This window comes from Hippopotamus amphibius, chromosome 7, assembly GCF_030028045.1.
Source record: "Hippopotamus amphibius kiboko isolate mHipAmp2 chromosome 7, mHipAmp2.hap2, whole genome shotgun sequence".
In the NCBI taxonomy this organism is placed as follows: Eukaryota; Metazoa; Chordata; class Mammalia; order Artiodactyla; family Hippopotamidae; genus Hippopotamus; species Hippopotamus amphibius.
This window is the reverse complement of record NC_080192.1, coordinates 129,144,402-129,163,172: the sequence shown is the minus strand read 5'-3', so window position 1 is coordinate 129,163,172 and position 18,771 is coordinate 129,144,402. Positions and strand designations below refer to the sequence as shown.

At 36.2% G+C, this 18,771-nt stretch overlaps 1 protein-coding gene across 14 annotated transcripts in view; it reads right to left on the bottom strand.

The window, feature by feature from the left end:
* Positions 1–18,771, bottom strand: part of DTNB (dystrobrevin beta) — a 228,707-nt gene that overhangs the window by 160,787 nt on the left and 49,149 nt on the right. For all 14 annotated transcript variants that reach the window (XR_009054650.1, XR_009054651.1, XM_057741417.1 and 11 more), the window contains exon 5: positions 9,363–9,448. Coding sequence is in view for 12 of the 14 variants with exons in the window: in XM_057741417.1 (XP_057597400.1) it covers positions 9,363–9,448 (86 nt within the window). In the remaining 2 variants the exon portion in view is untranslated. The remainder of the gene's footprint in view (positions 1–9,362; positions 9,449–18,771) is intronic.

The following is an 18,771-nucleotide window of genomic DNA, read 5'->3' as shown; positions in this document are numbered from 1 at the left end:
AAGGTAAGTAAAGATTGAATAAGAAAAGTATGTTATGAATGAAAACTCTGAAAGAGGAAACAATTTGGATTTGGTTTAAAACCTCTGATGTAGGGAAGAAATATTTAGAAAGTTAGGTTTCAAGAAAATTAGACTGTTAATGACTGGCAGAATGAATGAAAGTAGAAGAATAAGACTGGAGACATCAGCTAGAAAACCTTGTAAATAATGCAGGAGTAAGGAAGTGAGAGTCAGAATTACAGGAGTGACAGTATGGGGAGAAGGGGTGGTCAACTCCAAGACATTTAAATGCAGGAGACTGAAGTTGATGGCAAACTGGATTAAAGAATAAAGAACTTGTAAAATTGGGATTATTTTAAGTTTCTAGCTCAGAAAAATGCTGACAACCCTGACTGAAATAACCAAATTGAAGATGAAGATACTTAGCTCTGAACATGACTGTATTTGAACTCATTAGCAAATTTCCAAGTGGAACCATCCTGTAGGCAGTTAGAAACAGAGTATCGGGCCACAGTCCCAGACAGCAGATATAGAGTTTTGAAGACATTACCAATTACGTGAATAACTGATGTCCTTTGAAGGAGGAAGAGCATCATGACTTAGTTTTCAAATAGCCAGCTGCTATTCTTATAATGAAGAAAATAATCACCCATTAAATCTGAATGAAGACAAAGGGTCAACATGGGATGTGGCAGACACTGCAAGGTGCCTGCTACTCAGTATCTATTTCCCCATTCTCGCCCCTCAACTGAACCCGGATTAGAATGGCAATGTGTTCCCCTTCAAATGACTTCCTAGCCTCTTCTGCACATTGTAATTCTGGAGTGAATTTATGGAAAAGCTTTTACTTTCCTGATAGAGGCTTCTCTTTCTTCTTTCTGCTTAAAATGAGTACGAAGCCCGGCATAGAGCAGTCACTTATAATCCTAGGAGGAAAGCCACATAGCAGAGTAGGAAGACAGGAGGAACCTGAGTCTTTGAGGACATCCCGGAGTCATGGTACCAACCTTGAACTTGCCAGCCTTTGGACTTATTTTCACATGAGAAAAATAAATTCGAATGGTTTTATGCCATTGTTAGTCAAGTTTTCTGTTGCCACTCAATGTATTCATAACTGATAAACTAGCAAGTTATTAACTTGTAGCCACTAATGGTAGAAATATTCAAGACCAGAGAGTTCAGCTTCCAACCACAAAAACATATGGGTAGACATCGCCACCACTAAATCTACATCCAACTCACCCAGATCAATAAAGGAGTGATTAGATAGTGAAACAACTAACTTCACCCCTCAAAAAAAAGTATTATTTTCAATTATACTTAGTTACTAGGTCATATAATAGATTCAAAGTAGTAAAAAAAAATTTAATCCATGAAAAAAGAAACTATAACTTAAAAGGCCCACATTACACTAGTAAGAGAACAAGCAGAAACATATTTGTTGGTTGGTTGGTTGGTTTTAAAAGAAATACTACTAGACATCAAAACTGAAGGCATAATTAACGAGGGTGAGTCAAAAATTATCCACACTCCAGTTATATTAAAACTTCTATAAATTCTACAAGCCAGAGTGCGGACAATTTTTGAGTCACCCTTGTACTTAGAAGTCATGACTTCTAGAGTTACTTGTTTAAAACATTTTTTTTTTTTTAGATTAGATTTCTCATATCTATAACAAAAACACTGAAAATGATAATTTTTTATTGTACATGAAATATAACAATGAATCTAAGTTAATGTGATTTACTATGTACATATAAATATATCTTACCAAAGAAATGAGACAATAAAATTTAATTTAAAAAATACCCCCACAATTAAACTAGTCCTCTAATTAGAGCCCTAAACCCTTTTGGCAATAAGGGAATAAAATGCTTCCCAGATCACTGGTTAATTTCCCCAGCAATTCTCTATTTATACACCTCTGAAAGAAGGTATGCTGATTTCCCATTAGTTGTTTCCAGATAAAAATATAGGCTTTCTCCCTTGTGAAAAACCCACAATCAAGCCCTTACACGCACATGTGTACTAACTTTTAAAAATATTCTGTCCTTACATACACCACCAAATGTAAAGTAGATTGCTAGTGGGAAGCTGCTGCATAACACAGGGAGATCAACTCAGTGATAGGTGATGACTTAGTGGGGCGAGATAGGGAGGGTGGGAGGGAGTCGCGGGAGGGAGGGGATATGGGGATATATGTAGAAATACAGCTGATTCACTTTGTTGTACAGCAAAAACTGGCACAACAGTGTAAAGCAAATATATTCCTATAAAGAGCTTTAAAAAAAAAAAGATTATATGAAGCCATTAGGGTGGGCCCTAGTCCAATATGATTGGTGTCTTTATAAGAAGAGGAAATTAGGACACAGACATGCTCAGGCAGAAGACCATCAGTAAGCTAAGAAGAGCCTCAAATCTAATTAATCCTATTGACACCCTGATCTCAGAATTCTGTACTCCAGAATCATTCAGAAATAAATATCTGTTGCTTTAAAAAAAGAGAGAGAGAGAGAGCTTAAAAAAAATATTCTGTCCTTTGTGTAGTGGTAAAATAATGCTACAATTCTACCATCTTCACATATGTTTCAGTATTTTTTTCTGGTGATAATGACCCTGGCTTTACTCATTGCATCTATCCATCTATCACTCCCCTCTCATCCCCACATGACCAATCATATACTTTTGCAAGATGATAGGGCTGTTTAAAATAAAGACTCAAGTCTATAGAAAAGAAAGCCATTTTCTTCTATATGTTAGTTTTCCCAGCAAATGACTCTCATCTTCTCCTGCCATCTTTCTACCAACTGAGCAACCTAACCCACAAAAAAATGTATACACACCTGCATGTTTATAACATATCTGTATGTAACTAAATCCAAGTGCATATTTTATTCCCAAACTCATGAATATTCCTGCAACATTCATTAAGTCAGAGTGAGGCTGGAGGATGGGATTCAGCCATGCCTTGGGCTTCTAGTGTTGATTCAGTCAGGAGCTACCTTAGACAAGTCTCCAGGCCTCCCTTGGTTTCTGTTTATCTTTTTCTTTTTCATAAAATGCAGATGTAGGACTCATTTCTTACTTGCTTCCAGCTCTAAAATATATTGGTTATATGAGAAAGGTGAATGTGGGCAAATAATTCAATTAAAGAGTCACTTCCGGCTAATGAAGGGAAGGGGTGATTAACAGGAACCAGCCAGGATAAATAAGCAGTGACAGGTGGTTAGAAGACTACAGCAGAGGATGCTAAATTCTGAACAGGTGAAACTGCTTAATTATAACCTCAAAGGTTGGCCCCCTACAGACTGTTAATGAAACACCAAGGAAGCAAACAACTGAAATGTTAGAACTGCCAGTTCTGAGCAAAAACAGCACCTCAGGCCATCTTTTCTCTGGCTACTCAGTGTGGTCTATCAAAAACACACAAAACAGTAAGTAATATAAATTATTATTATAAAACCATTTTTATGCTACAACCCAGAGAAAAATACCAAACAGTGTTTTATTATTTTGGTATATTTCTTGCTTTTTCTATGTGCATAGTAAATTTTTATTGAAAACTGCACTACATTTATGCATTTTGATCTGAAGCATATTTTTTTAAGCTCTTTATTGGAACATAATTGCTTTACACTATTGTGCCAGTTTTTGCTGTACAACAAAGTGAATCAGCTATATTTCTATATACATCCCCATAACCCCTCCCTCCCGTGACTCCCTCCCACCCTCCTTATCCCAGCCCTGTAAGTTATCACCCATCATCGAGTTGATCTCCCTGTGTGAAGCATATTTTTAAAGGCAGTATATTCAATCGTGTCGATATCCCAAAGAGTAACCAAGCTCTCACTTTTGGACACTAAAGCTGTTTCAAGTCTTCAGATATTATAAAAAGTGTTGCAACAAATATATGTAAAACCTGGGGTACATCTCTGATTAATTCCTCATGATAAACTCAAGAAGCAGGCTGAGTCAATGGATATGAATATTCTTACAGCCTTCCTGACACACACTTTTAGACTGCCCTCCAAAATGGTGGTGCCAGTTTTCTAAAGGATTTAAAAATAAATTGCATGAATCATCTATCTTCCAGTGCAAGACAGATGGGGTTTGCATAAGAGATGTTTCTTCAAAAACAGCAGAATTAGACAAAGTAAATAAATCAAATAATTAAATTAGTTGATAATTAGTATGGTTTAATAAACAGTTTAATAAAATGGGTTTCATAAAATTTACAGTCTGTAAATTTTGTTTCTCTGAATTATTTTTTGGATTTCTGACATTACTGAGTTTTCATGTTGATAATCAAATTCTGTATTCTGATTATATTTAAATCATTGGTATTTAGAATCCTGACTTAAGTTGCCTTTGAATCTAGGATACAGTCCCTAATGGTCACAACAGTTACCATTTATCTAGAAATGAATGATACCTGGGGACAGAAACTCTCTTAAGAGAAACCTGAAAAGCCTAAGAAATATTTCAAACTAAAAACACAAACATTGGTTAAGTCATTTTAAATGCTATCTTGACACTAAAACAAGCAAACAAACAAAAACAGATCAAGGAAAAAGAGAGAAGGGAAAAAAAAGGAAAAATTCTAAAATAAGAGGTAAAAAGCAGAAAGATCAAAATAAAAGTAGAAATACTGAGGCATATTCCATAAACTAGAAAAACCTAACTTAATGGAAACATTAACAGAGGTAACACAAGTACAGTCAGTGGGAGGAGGCTACAGAAACTAAGAACAAAGACAAGAGAACAAGTAGGAAGAAAAAAGTGAATAAATGGTCAAATATCATTTGATGTTACAATACAGTGTTACACCTAACTCCTACACTATTATTCAGCCACCTTAACTAAGTAGGACATAGCTGTGACTAGAAAGCAAGGGAAAAAAGGATTTTCACAATAGCCAAAACTAACAATGATACTACAAAAGTGAGTGCTTCTCTCAACATGAGTAATCACTTCTGTCCACACTTTAATAGAATACTAATAAGGCTGGTTATGTTTTCTCTGTCAGTAGCATATGAAAAGTAAATCAGAAAAAAAGAGAAACTTCTAGAGACTGGTACACTGATAATACCATCACATTCACCAGCGATAAAGAACACAGACACACACATACACACGCACACACTATCACCACCACCACCAATAACAAAAAGTTCAAAAGCTGAAAAAGCACAGCAGTCTGACAACATGTAAAGGGGCTAACAACCCAGGGCCTCACAATTAGCCCTAAATGCATCACAAAATGACATCCCTAAGAGATGAAAAATATTTAAATTATGATCAGTGAGCTCTGTTTAAAACAAGAGGCACAGACCACATTTAAAGCCGTTTCTACCCTGGATGATTAAAACAAAAAAGTGCAGATAGGTTTCAATACCTGAAAATGTTAGGTTAAACATCTCATTCTCTAGCCAAGATAATTACAGTACAATAAAAATAATTAAACAGAGCACAGATGGTAAAGAAACCATAATTTTGAATGTGAGGAAGATAAAGAAACCAGATTTGAAATCTATCTGAATCATGTAAACATGGTATTAGTGACCCAGTGTGGCTTGTATTTCATTAATCCGTATATGACGTACACTGATGTGGTGCTGAAAGCATACTGACATGTCACATTTGCCTAGGTATGTGTATTTTTGTGCCACTTAAATACTGGTCACTTGTGTTCCTCTAAGAAGCTCAAAAGCCACATTAAAAAAAAAAAACCCACTTGCTGTCACCTGGATCCCTTCAATACTTCACATGGAACTAGAATTCACACTTTTTCACTAATAGTTACAACAGAGAACTGTAGTAATTTTAGTTCTAATCAACAATTCATATTTGGCAAAATTTTAGCACTTACTATGTGCCAGGTACCGGCTTTATGTAAATGTAGCAAATTTAATCATAGAAACTTAGAGTCCAAAATCATCTAGAATGTGCAATTATATAATCAATTTTCTATTTTCAACCAGTTTCTCCCGTACTAATAAAAACGGCAATGTATACTTCTTCATCTGGCATCATCATCGTTAAAAAACAGACAAAATCCCAACCTTCTCTGTGTTTGAATGAAATATAATTTCATCCGTATTACATAATCTTCCTCAGAAAAACACCATGATGGAATTAAGAAATTATTAAGAAATTTCAGCCCAAAAGAGTAATACTTTGAAATACCACGTGAAAAAACTCAGAAGAGTATTTAAATAAAACTATAATTCTTTTTTTCTAACAAAACTTTGTTTTACATTGCAGCTGATTTTGAAATGAGACGACCAGATTAACACTGACCAAATACACTAAGACCTTTCTTCAGACATCTAAATCTATATCTAGTGAGCCATCTAGCTTTCCAACTTTTAATGTCATGGTAACATGTAAGAAAAAGCACAGAAAACAAGTGCACCAACGAAGTAATGTTGTCCAAAAGCTTGTGCTTGAATCTGATGAAGCCTCTATATATTGCAGTTAAAACAAAAAATGTAGGGCACAGAGGAATATCACAGGGATGCAATCATCAAAATCTAGCCCATGAGAAATGCTACAGGACACATGACCCAGTTTTTTAAACAAATCAATTCACCGGGTTACCTCAACACTTCATGAAAACCCACAGCTTCAATCTCACCTCCCTGAAACCTGCCAGTGTTTCTCACTCCACGGATACTTATATTAGGGCACTTGGATCACATGTTCCTTCCATTACAGGACGAGTATAATGGAGTACAACACGTAGCTTAGAGCAGGGCTCTGAAGCTACAGCCTGAGTTAAAATCCCAGCTTTGCCCCTTCAGTAAACTCATCTATAAAACTACTACCTGCTGCTCAAAGAAATTTTAAGGATTCAGTGAGAAAATATATGTAAAGCACCTAGCACAATGCTTGGCATATCTTAAGCAGTGAAGGTCTATCTAATGAGTGAATAAATGAAAATAAGCAGAAAAGTTATTAAGTAGTTGTGAATTTTATCTCCTTTAACTTCATCTAATAGTATCTACTAAACAGTAAAATGCCAAAATGGTAAACAGTAAGAAAAAAATTAAGAAAAGATAACCAAATAAATAGGTTATCAATTTCTAAATAACTACACTTCATCTAAGGTACTAAAAACAGTTTAATCATAAGAAATACCACCTGATAGAAAGAGAAATTAAGGAAACAATCCCATTCACCATTGCAACAAAAAGAATAAAATACCTAGGAATAAACCTAACCAAGGAGGTAAAAGACCTGTACTCAGAAAACTATAAGACACTAATGAAAGAAATCAAAGATGACACAAACAGATGGAGGGACATACCATGTTCTTGGATTGGAAGAATCAACATTGTGAAAATGACTATACTACTGAAAGCAATTTACAAATTCAATGCAATCCCCATCAAATTACCAATGGCATTTTTCACAGAACTAGAACAAGAAATTTTACAATTTGTATGGAAATGCAAAAGACCCCAAGTAGCCAAAGCAATCTTGAGAAGGAAAGACAGAGTTGGGGAAATCAGGCTTCCTGACTTCAGGCTATACTACAAGGCCACAGTGATCAAGACAGTATGGTACTGGCACAAAAACAGAAATATAGATCAATGGAACAGGATAGAAAGCCCAGAGATAAACTATGGTCAACTAATCTATGACAAAGGAGGCAAGGATATACAATGGAGAAAAGGCAGCCTCTTCAATAAGTGGTGCTGGGAAAACTGGACAGCTACATGTAAAAGAATGAAATTAGAACACTTCCTAACACCATACACAATGATAAACTCAAAATGGATTAAAGACCTAAATGTAAGGCCAGACACTATAAAACTCCTGGAGGAAAACATAGGAAGAACACTCTTCGACGTAAATAACAGCAAGATCTTTCTTGATCCACTCCCTAGAATAATGGAAATAAAAACAAAAATAAATAAGTGGGACCTAATGAAACTTCAAAGCTTCTGCACAGCAAAGGAAACTATAAGCAAGACGAAAAGACAACCCTCAGAATGGGAAAAAAATATTTGCAAATGAATCAACAAAGGACTAATCTCCAAAATATATAAACAGTTCATCCAGCTCAATATCAAAAAAATAAACAACTCAATCAAAAAATGGGCAGAAGACCTAAATAGGCATTTCTCCAAAGAAGACATATGGATGGCCAAGAAGCACATGAAAAGCTGCTCAACATCACTCATTATTAGAGAAATGCAAATCGAAATGACAATGAGGTATCACCTCACACCAGTTAGAATGGGCATCATCAGAAAATCTACAAACAGTAAATGCTGGAGAGGGTGTGGAGAAAAAGGAACGCTCTTGCATTGCTGGTGGGAATGTAAATTGATACAGCCACTACGGAAAACAGCATGGAGGTTCCTTGCAAAACTAAAAATAGAACTACCATATGATCCAGCAATCCCACTACTGGGCATATACCCAGAGAACACCATCATTCAAAAAGACACATGCACTCCAATGTTCATTGCAGTGCTATTTACAATAGCCAGGACATGGAAGCAACCTAAATGTCCATCAACAGATGAATGGATAAAGAAGATGTGGTACCTACATACAATGGAATATTACTCAGCTGTAAAAAGCAATGAAACTGGGACATTTTTAGAGACATGGATGGACCTAGAGATTGTCATACAGAGTGAAGTGAGTCAGAAAGAGAAAAACAAATATTGTATATTAACACATATATGTGGACTATAGAAAAATGGTACAAATCAACTGGTTTGCAAGGCAGAAATAGAGACACAGATGTAGAGAACAAACATATGGACACCAAAGGGGAAAGCGGGGAGGGTTGGGGGGGGGAACAAACTGGGAGACTGGGATACCAAATTGTATACTCTAAATATATGCAGTTTATTGTAAAAAATAAACAAATAAGTTAAAAAAAAACACCACCTGATAAAGCATCGAGTAATTAAGGAAAGGGCTAACCTTGACCAAACCCAGTAAAAGTAATGAAATTTATTTTCTAATTAAAAGTGATCAACAAATCATCTTTAAGCATAATTTTTAATGATACGGAAAACACTTTAAAGAATTTTTTAAATGTCCACATTACTATTCTGAATCTTTTCAGAGTTTTCTTGTTTTAAGAAACAAGAAAACAAACCCTCCCCCCCCAAAAAAAAATCTTTGTTAATTCAACCAACTTTTTCATCTGAACAGTAGGTGGCATTACTTACATACTTGAGCCAGTTGCTGTAAAGTGAGTTATGCGTTAGTTAAAAAAAAAAAAAACGAAAAAAGTTCAATAGACCATCATCCAAATTTCTGAAAGCATTCACTTAAATGTGTTTAAAAGTCCTAGTTTGAAGATAAAGTCTTTCAAATAATATAAAAATACTTACATCTCAATTTGTCCAGCATTTTTCCACCACACATGGTTGCTAACATAGCTTTAACTGAAAATACCGTCAACTTGCCTCGGCCCTCACTGCAAAATAAATTATAGTAGAAATAATTGCTATCTGGAACCACAAAAGCAATCAAATGTATCACTAAATATCGAGCAACCAGTAAATTGATTCCTGCACTTATGTTACAATATTACCACATTTAGAAACCTTGGATTCTTTTTTTTTTTCCTGTACAGAATTAAGGTTTCACATATGCTATGTGAATAGTGTTGAAACTAACCTGGTTTATTTGGAAATGAGTTTAGAAACACCCTATAAAGTAAATTCTATTGGCTTTGTAGGCAAAGGCCAAGTGAATGAACCTGAAGTAAACATCCTCCCAACGTAGCCCATTAAATCCACAGCTGAGGTGTTTAAGTATTCAAATCTGAGGCATTACCTGGTTTGAATAATTCAGAAGTGTGTCCTTCCATCAGGATATTGTGACAGTTTATCGTTATGTACTAAGGCAACAGGATGCATACTGCTATAAAGATTTTATACTGCCTTCATCTTTGTTTCTACTGTAATGACCTTTATGTTACCATGTGTTTATTCTAAGAAGCTCATCTGTCTCATCTGAGACATCTGCATCAGAACTTCTCCTACCACCGCGGTGAGAAAAGTAAAGGGGAAGGGACAGTAATATGAATTCTTCTTCAGGAACTAGAAAGATGAAATGCAGAACATAAATGAACTACCTGAAATAATGCTGTACACAGCCTGCAGAGCCAGGACAATATCAGCAAGGCCCCAACCCTTGTGGCCACTGCTCCAACCATTCAACCATGTCCTGGTTTCAGAGAAGATGAAAACTTCACTAGCTGGTTTTTAAAGTCATATATGTAAATTAACGATGGGCTTTTATGTTAATTTTATAAAGCTTGTGGTTACACAGTTTCATAGCAACTTAGAGTAAAATACCTTTGCAATAATGAGAACTATATCATCTTGGTTTTGAAAAGCAAATGTCATCCTATTTATGTTTACCAATGGTCCTAACAGTGTCTCTTATTTTCCAAACCTTTTTGTATACATATACAATAAGATCACATTTGACAAAAGGCAAATGGTCAATAAGCCAGAAAATTCTCAGTGAAAATATTGCCAGGAGATACCAATGTTTGTTATAGTCTAATTTTTAACTATTGCATCTCATTAACTTTACTCATAAGATAAAACAGGAATTCTCCAAAACTAGCTAAAATTAGAATGGGGTTTTAAAAATATACAGTTCATCAGAAATACAGATTCTGCTCTCTGTCTTACATAGTACCTGGCAAAACGTCACCTGGAAATGATATGAAATAGTCCTATGTCAAATATTCATTGCATTATATGAACACCGTGAGTGGCTATAAAGAGTATCAACTGTGTTAAAATTGATGGATTTCTAAGACTGTTACAGAACTTTTACAACAGACATTTCTTTTTGGTCATCAACCATCCAAATGCTAAGTCTACATTTAAGCACACCCCACCTTATGGGACAAGTATACCACTACCAACGTTTAAAGAAGGAAAAAAAGAAATACTTGCTTTCCTATCTTTCTTTGAAACTAAGACGGGGCACATAACACAAGCTCCACCAATAAGATACACCACCTCTAGACTTCAAATAGAAAACGATTAACCTGTAAAAGTAAGAACTCCAAAGAATCCACCTGGCGAGGATGGCAACCGTAGGAGCAGTTATACGCAGTGTCCTGAGAGCAGAGACAGACATTCTCCTGGCAGCCCCCATGGCCCAGCATCAGTGGCACCTGGAGCACAAGCAGCAATGTCGAAGTCCAGTTTGGCGGTAGAGGTGCTTCCTGAGACCAGTTTTGTGACTATGATTTTGAGCTCTGTTCTTGGCAGTGTGGTCACCAAGCCTACCTTCCCAACCTTCTTAGAAAGCCGATGGGTCGCCCATATCCTTTTAATTTATTAGCCAGAGATGGTTCCTAATGCTTACAACTAAGAACTCTGATGGATGAGCTTCTACCCTGAAGTAAAGTGGCCCAGAAAGACGAAGCAACAAAAGAAAACGTTCCTGAAGCTCAAAGAGAGAGTAAGCAAGCCTGATGACCAGCAGAGCAAGGATGAAGAGGCCAAAGGCTAACGACATGTTTTAAGGTAAACTTGCTCAAAGCATTTTTGGCAGATATAGATTTCATGATTGAAGAATACCCAGGAAATTCCACAGGGGAAAGTAAAAAGTAAGCTTAGAAGAGATTTCCACAGAAATCAGGATGCTGATTACCTCTGGGAGAAGACAGAGGAGCTGTAACACGCAAGGGGCTTCTGGGATGCTGACAATATTCTATTTCTTGGCCTCTGGAGTATTTATATGGATATTTGCTTTATAACAATTCATTAAACTGTACTTTAAGTATTTTTCTGTAAGTGTTTTTTATTTCTGAATAAAAACTTTTAAAAAATGAATCCTGGGGAAGTGAGGGTTGCCATTACTGGACAAAACTAATGGTTTAAGGGAGAGAATGATGAAAGGGAAAAATGCAGGCTGAAAAACATTTAAGATATATAAACTGCAATGCATAAAATTTTCCATAATGAAAATTTCAATAATAAAATGTATAAATAGAATAAAACCATTAAAAATACCAAGGTCCAGGCCCCATCTTTAGATGTCTATTAACAGAAGACTATCAGGCTATCATAAAAAAGAATGAAAAAAAATAAGAAAGATAGAGAATTATATCCAAGATAGATTACTAAGTAAAAAAGAAAAAAACAAGGCATGGAACAAAATAATTGCTAGAATGCAATCTAGCAATTATGTTAAAAAGGACAGAGTAAAAATAATATTCTCATATATTTGTATATGTATAAACTGTCTGAAAGGATATTGAAAAAATAACATTAGCTGCATCCAGGGTCGAGAGCAGGCAGCCAAAGGAAAGCAATGAAAGTGTGGGCACTTTTCACTTTATAAATATTAAATGTTTATCCTGGAAGTCAGAAGGTTTTTAAGCCAATAAGCTAAGATTCTAACTGAAGACACTGGAAAAAGAACAGTAAATTAAACCCAAAACAAGCAAAAGTAAAAAAAGTATAATATGAGTAAGAGCAGAAATCAGTGAAATTGAAAACAGAAAAACAATACGGAAAATTAATGAAACCAAAAGCTGGTTCTTTGAATAAACCAATAACGCTGATAAATCTCTAGCCAGCCGGACTAAGAGAAAAAGAGAGAAGCCACAAATTACCAATATCAAAAATGAAAGAAGGGGTATCACCACAGGTTCTCTAAGCATTACAGAAATAATAAGCAAATATTACAAAACTTTTGTCCATAAATTCAACAACTTGGATGAACTGGACAGACATAAACTACTCCTTGAAAAACACAAACTATTAAAGCTCACTCAAGAAGATATAGGTAACCTGAAATAGGCCCATATCCATTATAGAAGCTGAATCTGTATTTTTAAGCCTTCCAAAAAAGAAAGCTCCTCATTCAGAGAGCTGTACTGGCAAATTCTAAACATTTAAAAAAGAAATAATTGCATTTCTACTCTCTTCCAGGGAATAAAAAAGGAGGGAACACTTCTCCATTCTTTTATGAGGCCAGTACTATTCTGTTAAAAAAAACGCAAAAATACATTACAACAAAAGAAAATAACAAGTCGGTATCCTTCATGAACACAAATACAAAACCTTCAACAAAATGTGAGCAAATCAAATGCAGCAATGTATAAAAATGACTTAAAAATCACAACCCAGGGGGCTTTATCCCAGTGATGTAACACTAGTTTGACATCTGAAAATCAATCAATACAAAGAGAAAAGACACACAATCATCTGAATAGATGCAGATGACAATACTCAACATCCATTCCTCATAAATACTCTCAGAAAACCAGGAAAAGAAAAGAACTTCATCAGTCTGATAGTGGGCACCTTCAAAAGAAATCATAACAGCTAATAACATCATACTTAATGATGAAAGACTAAGTGCTTTTCCACTCAGATCAAGAACGAGTCGAGGACGACTGCTATCACTACTGGAACACAATACCACATTGGAGAACGCAGCTGGAACAATAAAGCAGGAAAAAAACATAAACGCATACAGATCAAAGTTTAAAAATAAAACTGTACCTACTACAGACAACATGACCTTCTGTGTAGAAAATCCCGAGGAACCTACAAAAAATGTATAGAACCAAACACTATAAAAAGGGACTTTAGCAAGGTTGAAGAATACAAGGTCCACATACAAAATTGAAATTTCTATAAATTAGCAAAAGATAATTGGAAATACAATAGCACAAAGGATATGAAAAACATAAATTTTTAAAAAACATATGTTCGAGATTTGTATGCTGAAAACTACAAAATACTGATGAAAGAAATCAAAGAAAAGGTAAATCAATACACCATATTCATGAGATGAAAGACTCAATATTACTAACATGTCAACTCTCCCTAAACGGATCAGAATCCTGTTGTGATTTAATGCAATCCCAAATTCACTATAGGATATTTTTGTAAAAATCAACAAGATGATTCTTTGTATTTTCTTAGAGTTCTAAACCCATACAAATCTCGATAAGGTATGAGAATAAAGACAGTATTCAGATGCCTAAACCCCACCCTGTTCTTGGTTCTTTTAAAAAGTTCCTCATTATTTTAATACACATCCAAAGCTAAGAAGTACCAACACAGAGCTTCTAATGCAATACTAAGACTTTAGCTTGTATTTCACAGGCAACGACATAATGCAAGATGAAAGAGAATTAATCATATTGTGTTTGTATGACTCTTTCCGGCTCCAAATCTCATGTTCTTCCTTCAAAGAGACAAAATAACATCTATTCCTTGCTGCAAAAAAGAAACTAATGCCATCTATGCAGACAGACAGGAGAGTGGCAGAGCCCAGCATGCTGGCAAGAGACCCAGGTCAAAATTAACTCTGGGGGCTTCCCTGGTGGCTCAGTGGTTAAGAATCCACCTGCCAATGCAGGGGACACAGGTTCGAGCCCTGCTCCAGGAAGATCCTACATGCCACGGAGCAACTAAGCCCATGCGCCACAACTACTGAGTCCACGTGCCACAACTACTGAAGCCCATGCACCTAGAGCCCGTGCTCTGAAATGAGAGAGGCCACGGCAATGTGGAGCCCGCGCAACACAATGCCCCCACTCGCTGCAACTAGAGAAAACCCGTGTGCAGCAACGAAGACCCAACACAGCCAATAAATAAATACATAAATTTATAAAACAAATCAACTCTGTTGCTGAAGTATGCATCAATAAATGCTATCAAACAGGTCTTAATGGGTCTATGACATCTTTACTTCTAAAAATTATTATAACAATACTCAAACAGCACTTTTTCCTAATCTTCAAAATGCTTTAGAAACACTAATACTCACAACTCTTTTCATCCTTTACTCAAATATTATTTAACTCAACTCTGTTGCAATTGCAGTCCTGGATTCAGCAACTCTTCTAGTCAAATACAGAACAGCAGCCACACTTCTCAGCTGACCTGGATCAGCACTAAAACACCTGTATCCTTTTCCACTCATAGGATTATTACTGGTCTCAACAGCTGGTCTCACATCAAGCCCTCTGCAGATGCTTTAACAACAGAGCACTAACTCCTCAACTAATTACTGTTAGTAACGTGTGGCCCCTTAACTCATCTCCTCTCATATCTACTTTCCAACCACTTTCCTATTCGCAACAGCCACACAGCAATCTCCCTACCACCAGCAATCTCCCTACCAACCAACCGTGGGTCTTCTCTCCTCTCTGCCTGCATGCTCTTCTGAGTCTGCGAATGTAACTGCGCTTAGCATCACAAGCTTTGTTGAGGGTGAAGGGATATACGTCTAAGTGTCAATGTGTAACTCAATAGGGTGGAGAGAACATAAGTCAGGCTGAAAGTGCTTTAAGTGTGGGGAAAAGAGAGGTATCTGAGATTAAGGATCACAGTAAATGTGAGGGGGATGAGTGTGCAGGCAGGAGAGATTTGGAAATGATGCTCAGTGAGCCCTTATATTTAAGAACCTGTTTATAAGTGTGTAACTGTGCATTCTGAGAATGGGGCTATGGCCCGAGCCCACTCTTAATTATAAATTGTTTCCCATTTATAATGCTTACCATCATTTACAACTTAAGGTTCACAGTTTCAACTACCAAGAGGTTTATTCACCCTTCAAAAAGAAACAGTAATATAAACAAGTGAATAAATCATATATTTAAAGATACCTATAAATATTTATTAAAGATACTTATATAAAAATATAAGTATAACAGCATGAAGAAATAATCATCCAATAAAATTAGTGAAGGGGTAGCCTCACAATCCTTACTTCTTCAAATCATGTTATTTTTATTTTTCTTCAAAAAGAAAAAAATTTAGCTCCCTCCTCTCAACTATTTGCTTTGTAGGCCAAACTTCAGCATTTACTCCTTTGCTCCAAATGCTTTTCTTGGCACTGAAATCCCTCAGACTACTTTAAGCCTAATTACAACTTCCTATAACTGCCCCCAAACACAGCAAAGGAAAAGTGTCGCTTTTACTTTTGTAATGTTGGAGCTCTGCATTCTTCCTCTGCAATTAGAGGTAACAGAGAGAAGCTGCAGTCACTTAGCAGCCTAATTCCCTATGATTCTGTCCTTTATCTGACTGATTCCTTCTTCTTGGAAAAATTTATTCTTGACCCTTCCCACCAGACATCTGAATTTAATCCATATGCCCTGGTCAAGTTACATTTAAAACCGAACAGTCAGCTGCCCCTGGCCATCGCAAATATAACCTCACCAACATCCAAGTTTTCAGCACTTCCAGAGTAAAGTTCAAGTTCATACCAGAATCAGTTCTCTTCAGGCAAGATCTGGAAAGATCTTTAACCTGGTTTCATCACACAAAATGTGGCTCCCTTAAAATCTGGCCTAGCTGGAGAGTTGATTAGTAGGTCACTATTTAAGGTATAACACAATTAACAGTGAATATTAACCCCTACACAAAGACATAAATTGAAAGGATAAACAGGTAATATGTATTAAGGATGACAGGAGAAAGGAAACTTGTTATTTTAACCCCACCCACACAGAACCCTCCAGGGAGCACCCTCCCTCAGTAAAAAAACACAATGATTCTGTCTCAGACTTCTCTGCATGATTCACCTCCGTAGACCTATCATTTTACAGTCTGACAATAAACCATGCACACGACTTCTAAAAAGAGTCCTTATTATCCAACACTGAGAAAACACCATGATTAACTCTACGCCAAGCTTAGCAGACAGTGAGTCACCCCGAATAAACATTGTTATGTTTTAACATGCAGGTACCTTCAGAAGTCTCTGCACTCCTCACATGTGCCCTCTGGATGGGAATTTTCTCATTTCAGTTTAGTAATGTCTCAAATTTTTTGATATTTAAACTAACCCAGGGACTTCCCTGGCAGTCCAGTGGTTAGGACTCCGTGCTTCCAATGCAGGAGGTATAGGTTCGATCCCTGGTTGGAGAACTAAGATCCCACATGGCGCACAGTTCAGTCAAAAAATGTACATATACACATTTATATTACTGTATATAAAACAGGTGACCAACAAGGACTTACTGTATAGCACAGGGAACTATACTCAATATCTTCTAATAACCTATCATGGAAAAGAATCTAAAAAAAGAATATATATGTATATATATGTATAACTGAATCACTCTGCTATACACCTGAAACTGGCACAACATTGTAAATCAACTGTATTTCAATAAAAAATTTAAAAAATAAACTAACCCTGGGATTTCCTAGGTGGCGCAGTGGTTGAGAATCTGCCTGCTAAGGCAGGAGACACGGGTTTGATCCCTGCCCCAGGGGGATCCCACATGCCGCGGAGGAACTAAGCCCGTGCACCACAATTATTGAGCCTGTGGGCTGCAACTACTGAAGCCCACGCACCTAGAGCCCATGCTCCACAACAAGAGAAGCCACCGCAATGAGGAGCCTGGGCACCGCAATGAGGAGCCTGGGCACCACAATGAATAGGAGCCCCCCCCACTCAGCACAACTAGAGAAAGCCCTCATGCAGCAACAAAGACCCAATGTAGCCAATAAATAAATAAATGTATTTTAAAAATAAGTAAATAAAAAAAAATTAACCCAAACTTCATGGTGTTTATGGCTTTGCACTATCTAATAAGAGCTCGCTATTCAAATTAATACTTTTGAAAACAGAACTACGGGGAGCGCTTTTTACTTAAGAAAACAAGCTATTTCTACATCTTTGGCAAACAACTGTAAATGCTGCCAACCATAAATTAGTACTTCTCACATAAAAACAGACTTCTACTTAAGAAACACTATTACCAGCCCAATTATCGCACGTAGCTAAAAGTAATAAGAGCATTTCTCCTTGATTTTTGAAAGCTCATATTTTTCCAATTAATCTTAATTTACAAAACGTCACAGTGAGTGGATTATGCAATAATCAAGGCAAATCAAAAATTCATTTGGCAAATGTCAAATAGCTTAATCAAGTGAAATCAACACAGAATATTATTCAAATTTATCACAATCAGAATGCCTGCTAATTTTCATTTCAATCCTACAAATATTATATTAAAGAATCCAGCATTGTATTTATCGAGGAACCAAAGAAATAAAAGGTAGGATCTCTGCTCTCCGGGAGTTTCAATCTTATTTGTATAATTATGAAGCAGCTGAGAGCATTATACAGTTGAAAGTCTAAATAATAATACAGACAAGTACTACAGGTCATCATACGCATGAAAATGAGATTGGTGATAATAAAGATGACTACAGGGTAGGTAAAAACAAGGGAAGGAGACCAACCGAAATGCATGGAGAGAAGAAATGAGCTAGTCATATTGGAAAACCTGCCAAGTGCCTCAAGTAGCTTAATTAGCGCTTGGTATGAGCAGGGAATTAAAAACTGATAGCATCAGACCTAAGTGAGGAGTACAAACTTAATTCAAAAACCACAGGGAATCTTTGAGGGTTTCCGAGGTGGGAGGTTACGTGATGAAAACAGTGTCTTAATCAGATAACTTTGGAGGTGAGTACTGAATAGACTGGAGAAGTCTCTCTGTTACTTCCTCTCTCCTTTTCAGAGAAAAACAAAGACAAGGGTAAAAGTAACACTCAGAAGTACTCCTCTTGCTCTTTCTTAAAAAAAAAAAAATTATAAAAAGGAAACAGTAAAATAAGGCCAAAATAACAATCCAAAAAAAATTTTTTTTATCTGGAATAACAGTTAATGGTCAAACCCTTTGCAGGTCTGCATATCCTGAAATCAGAGTCCTTTTTGAAAATTAGCACAAATGTATGAATTCTCTTCGGAGAAAAGGAAAGCTACAAAATTTAAAAAGTAAGTGAT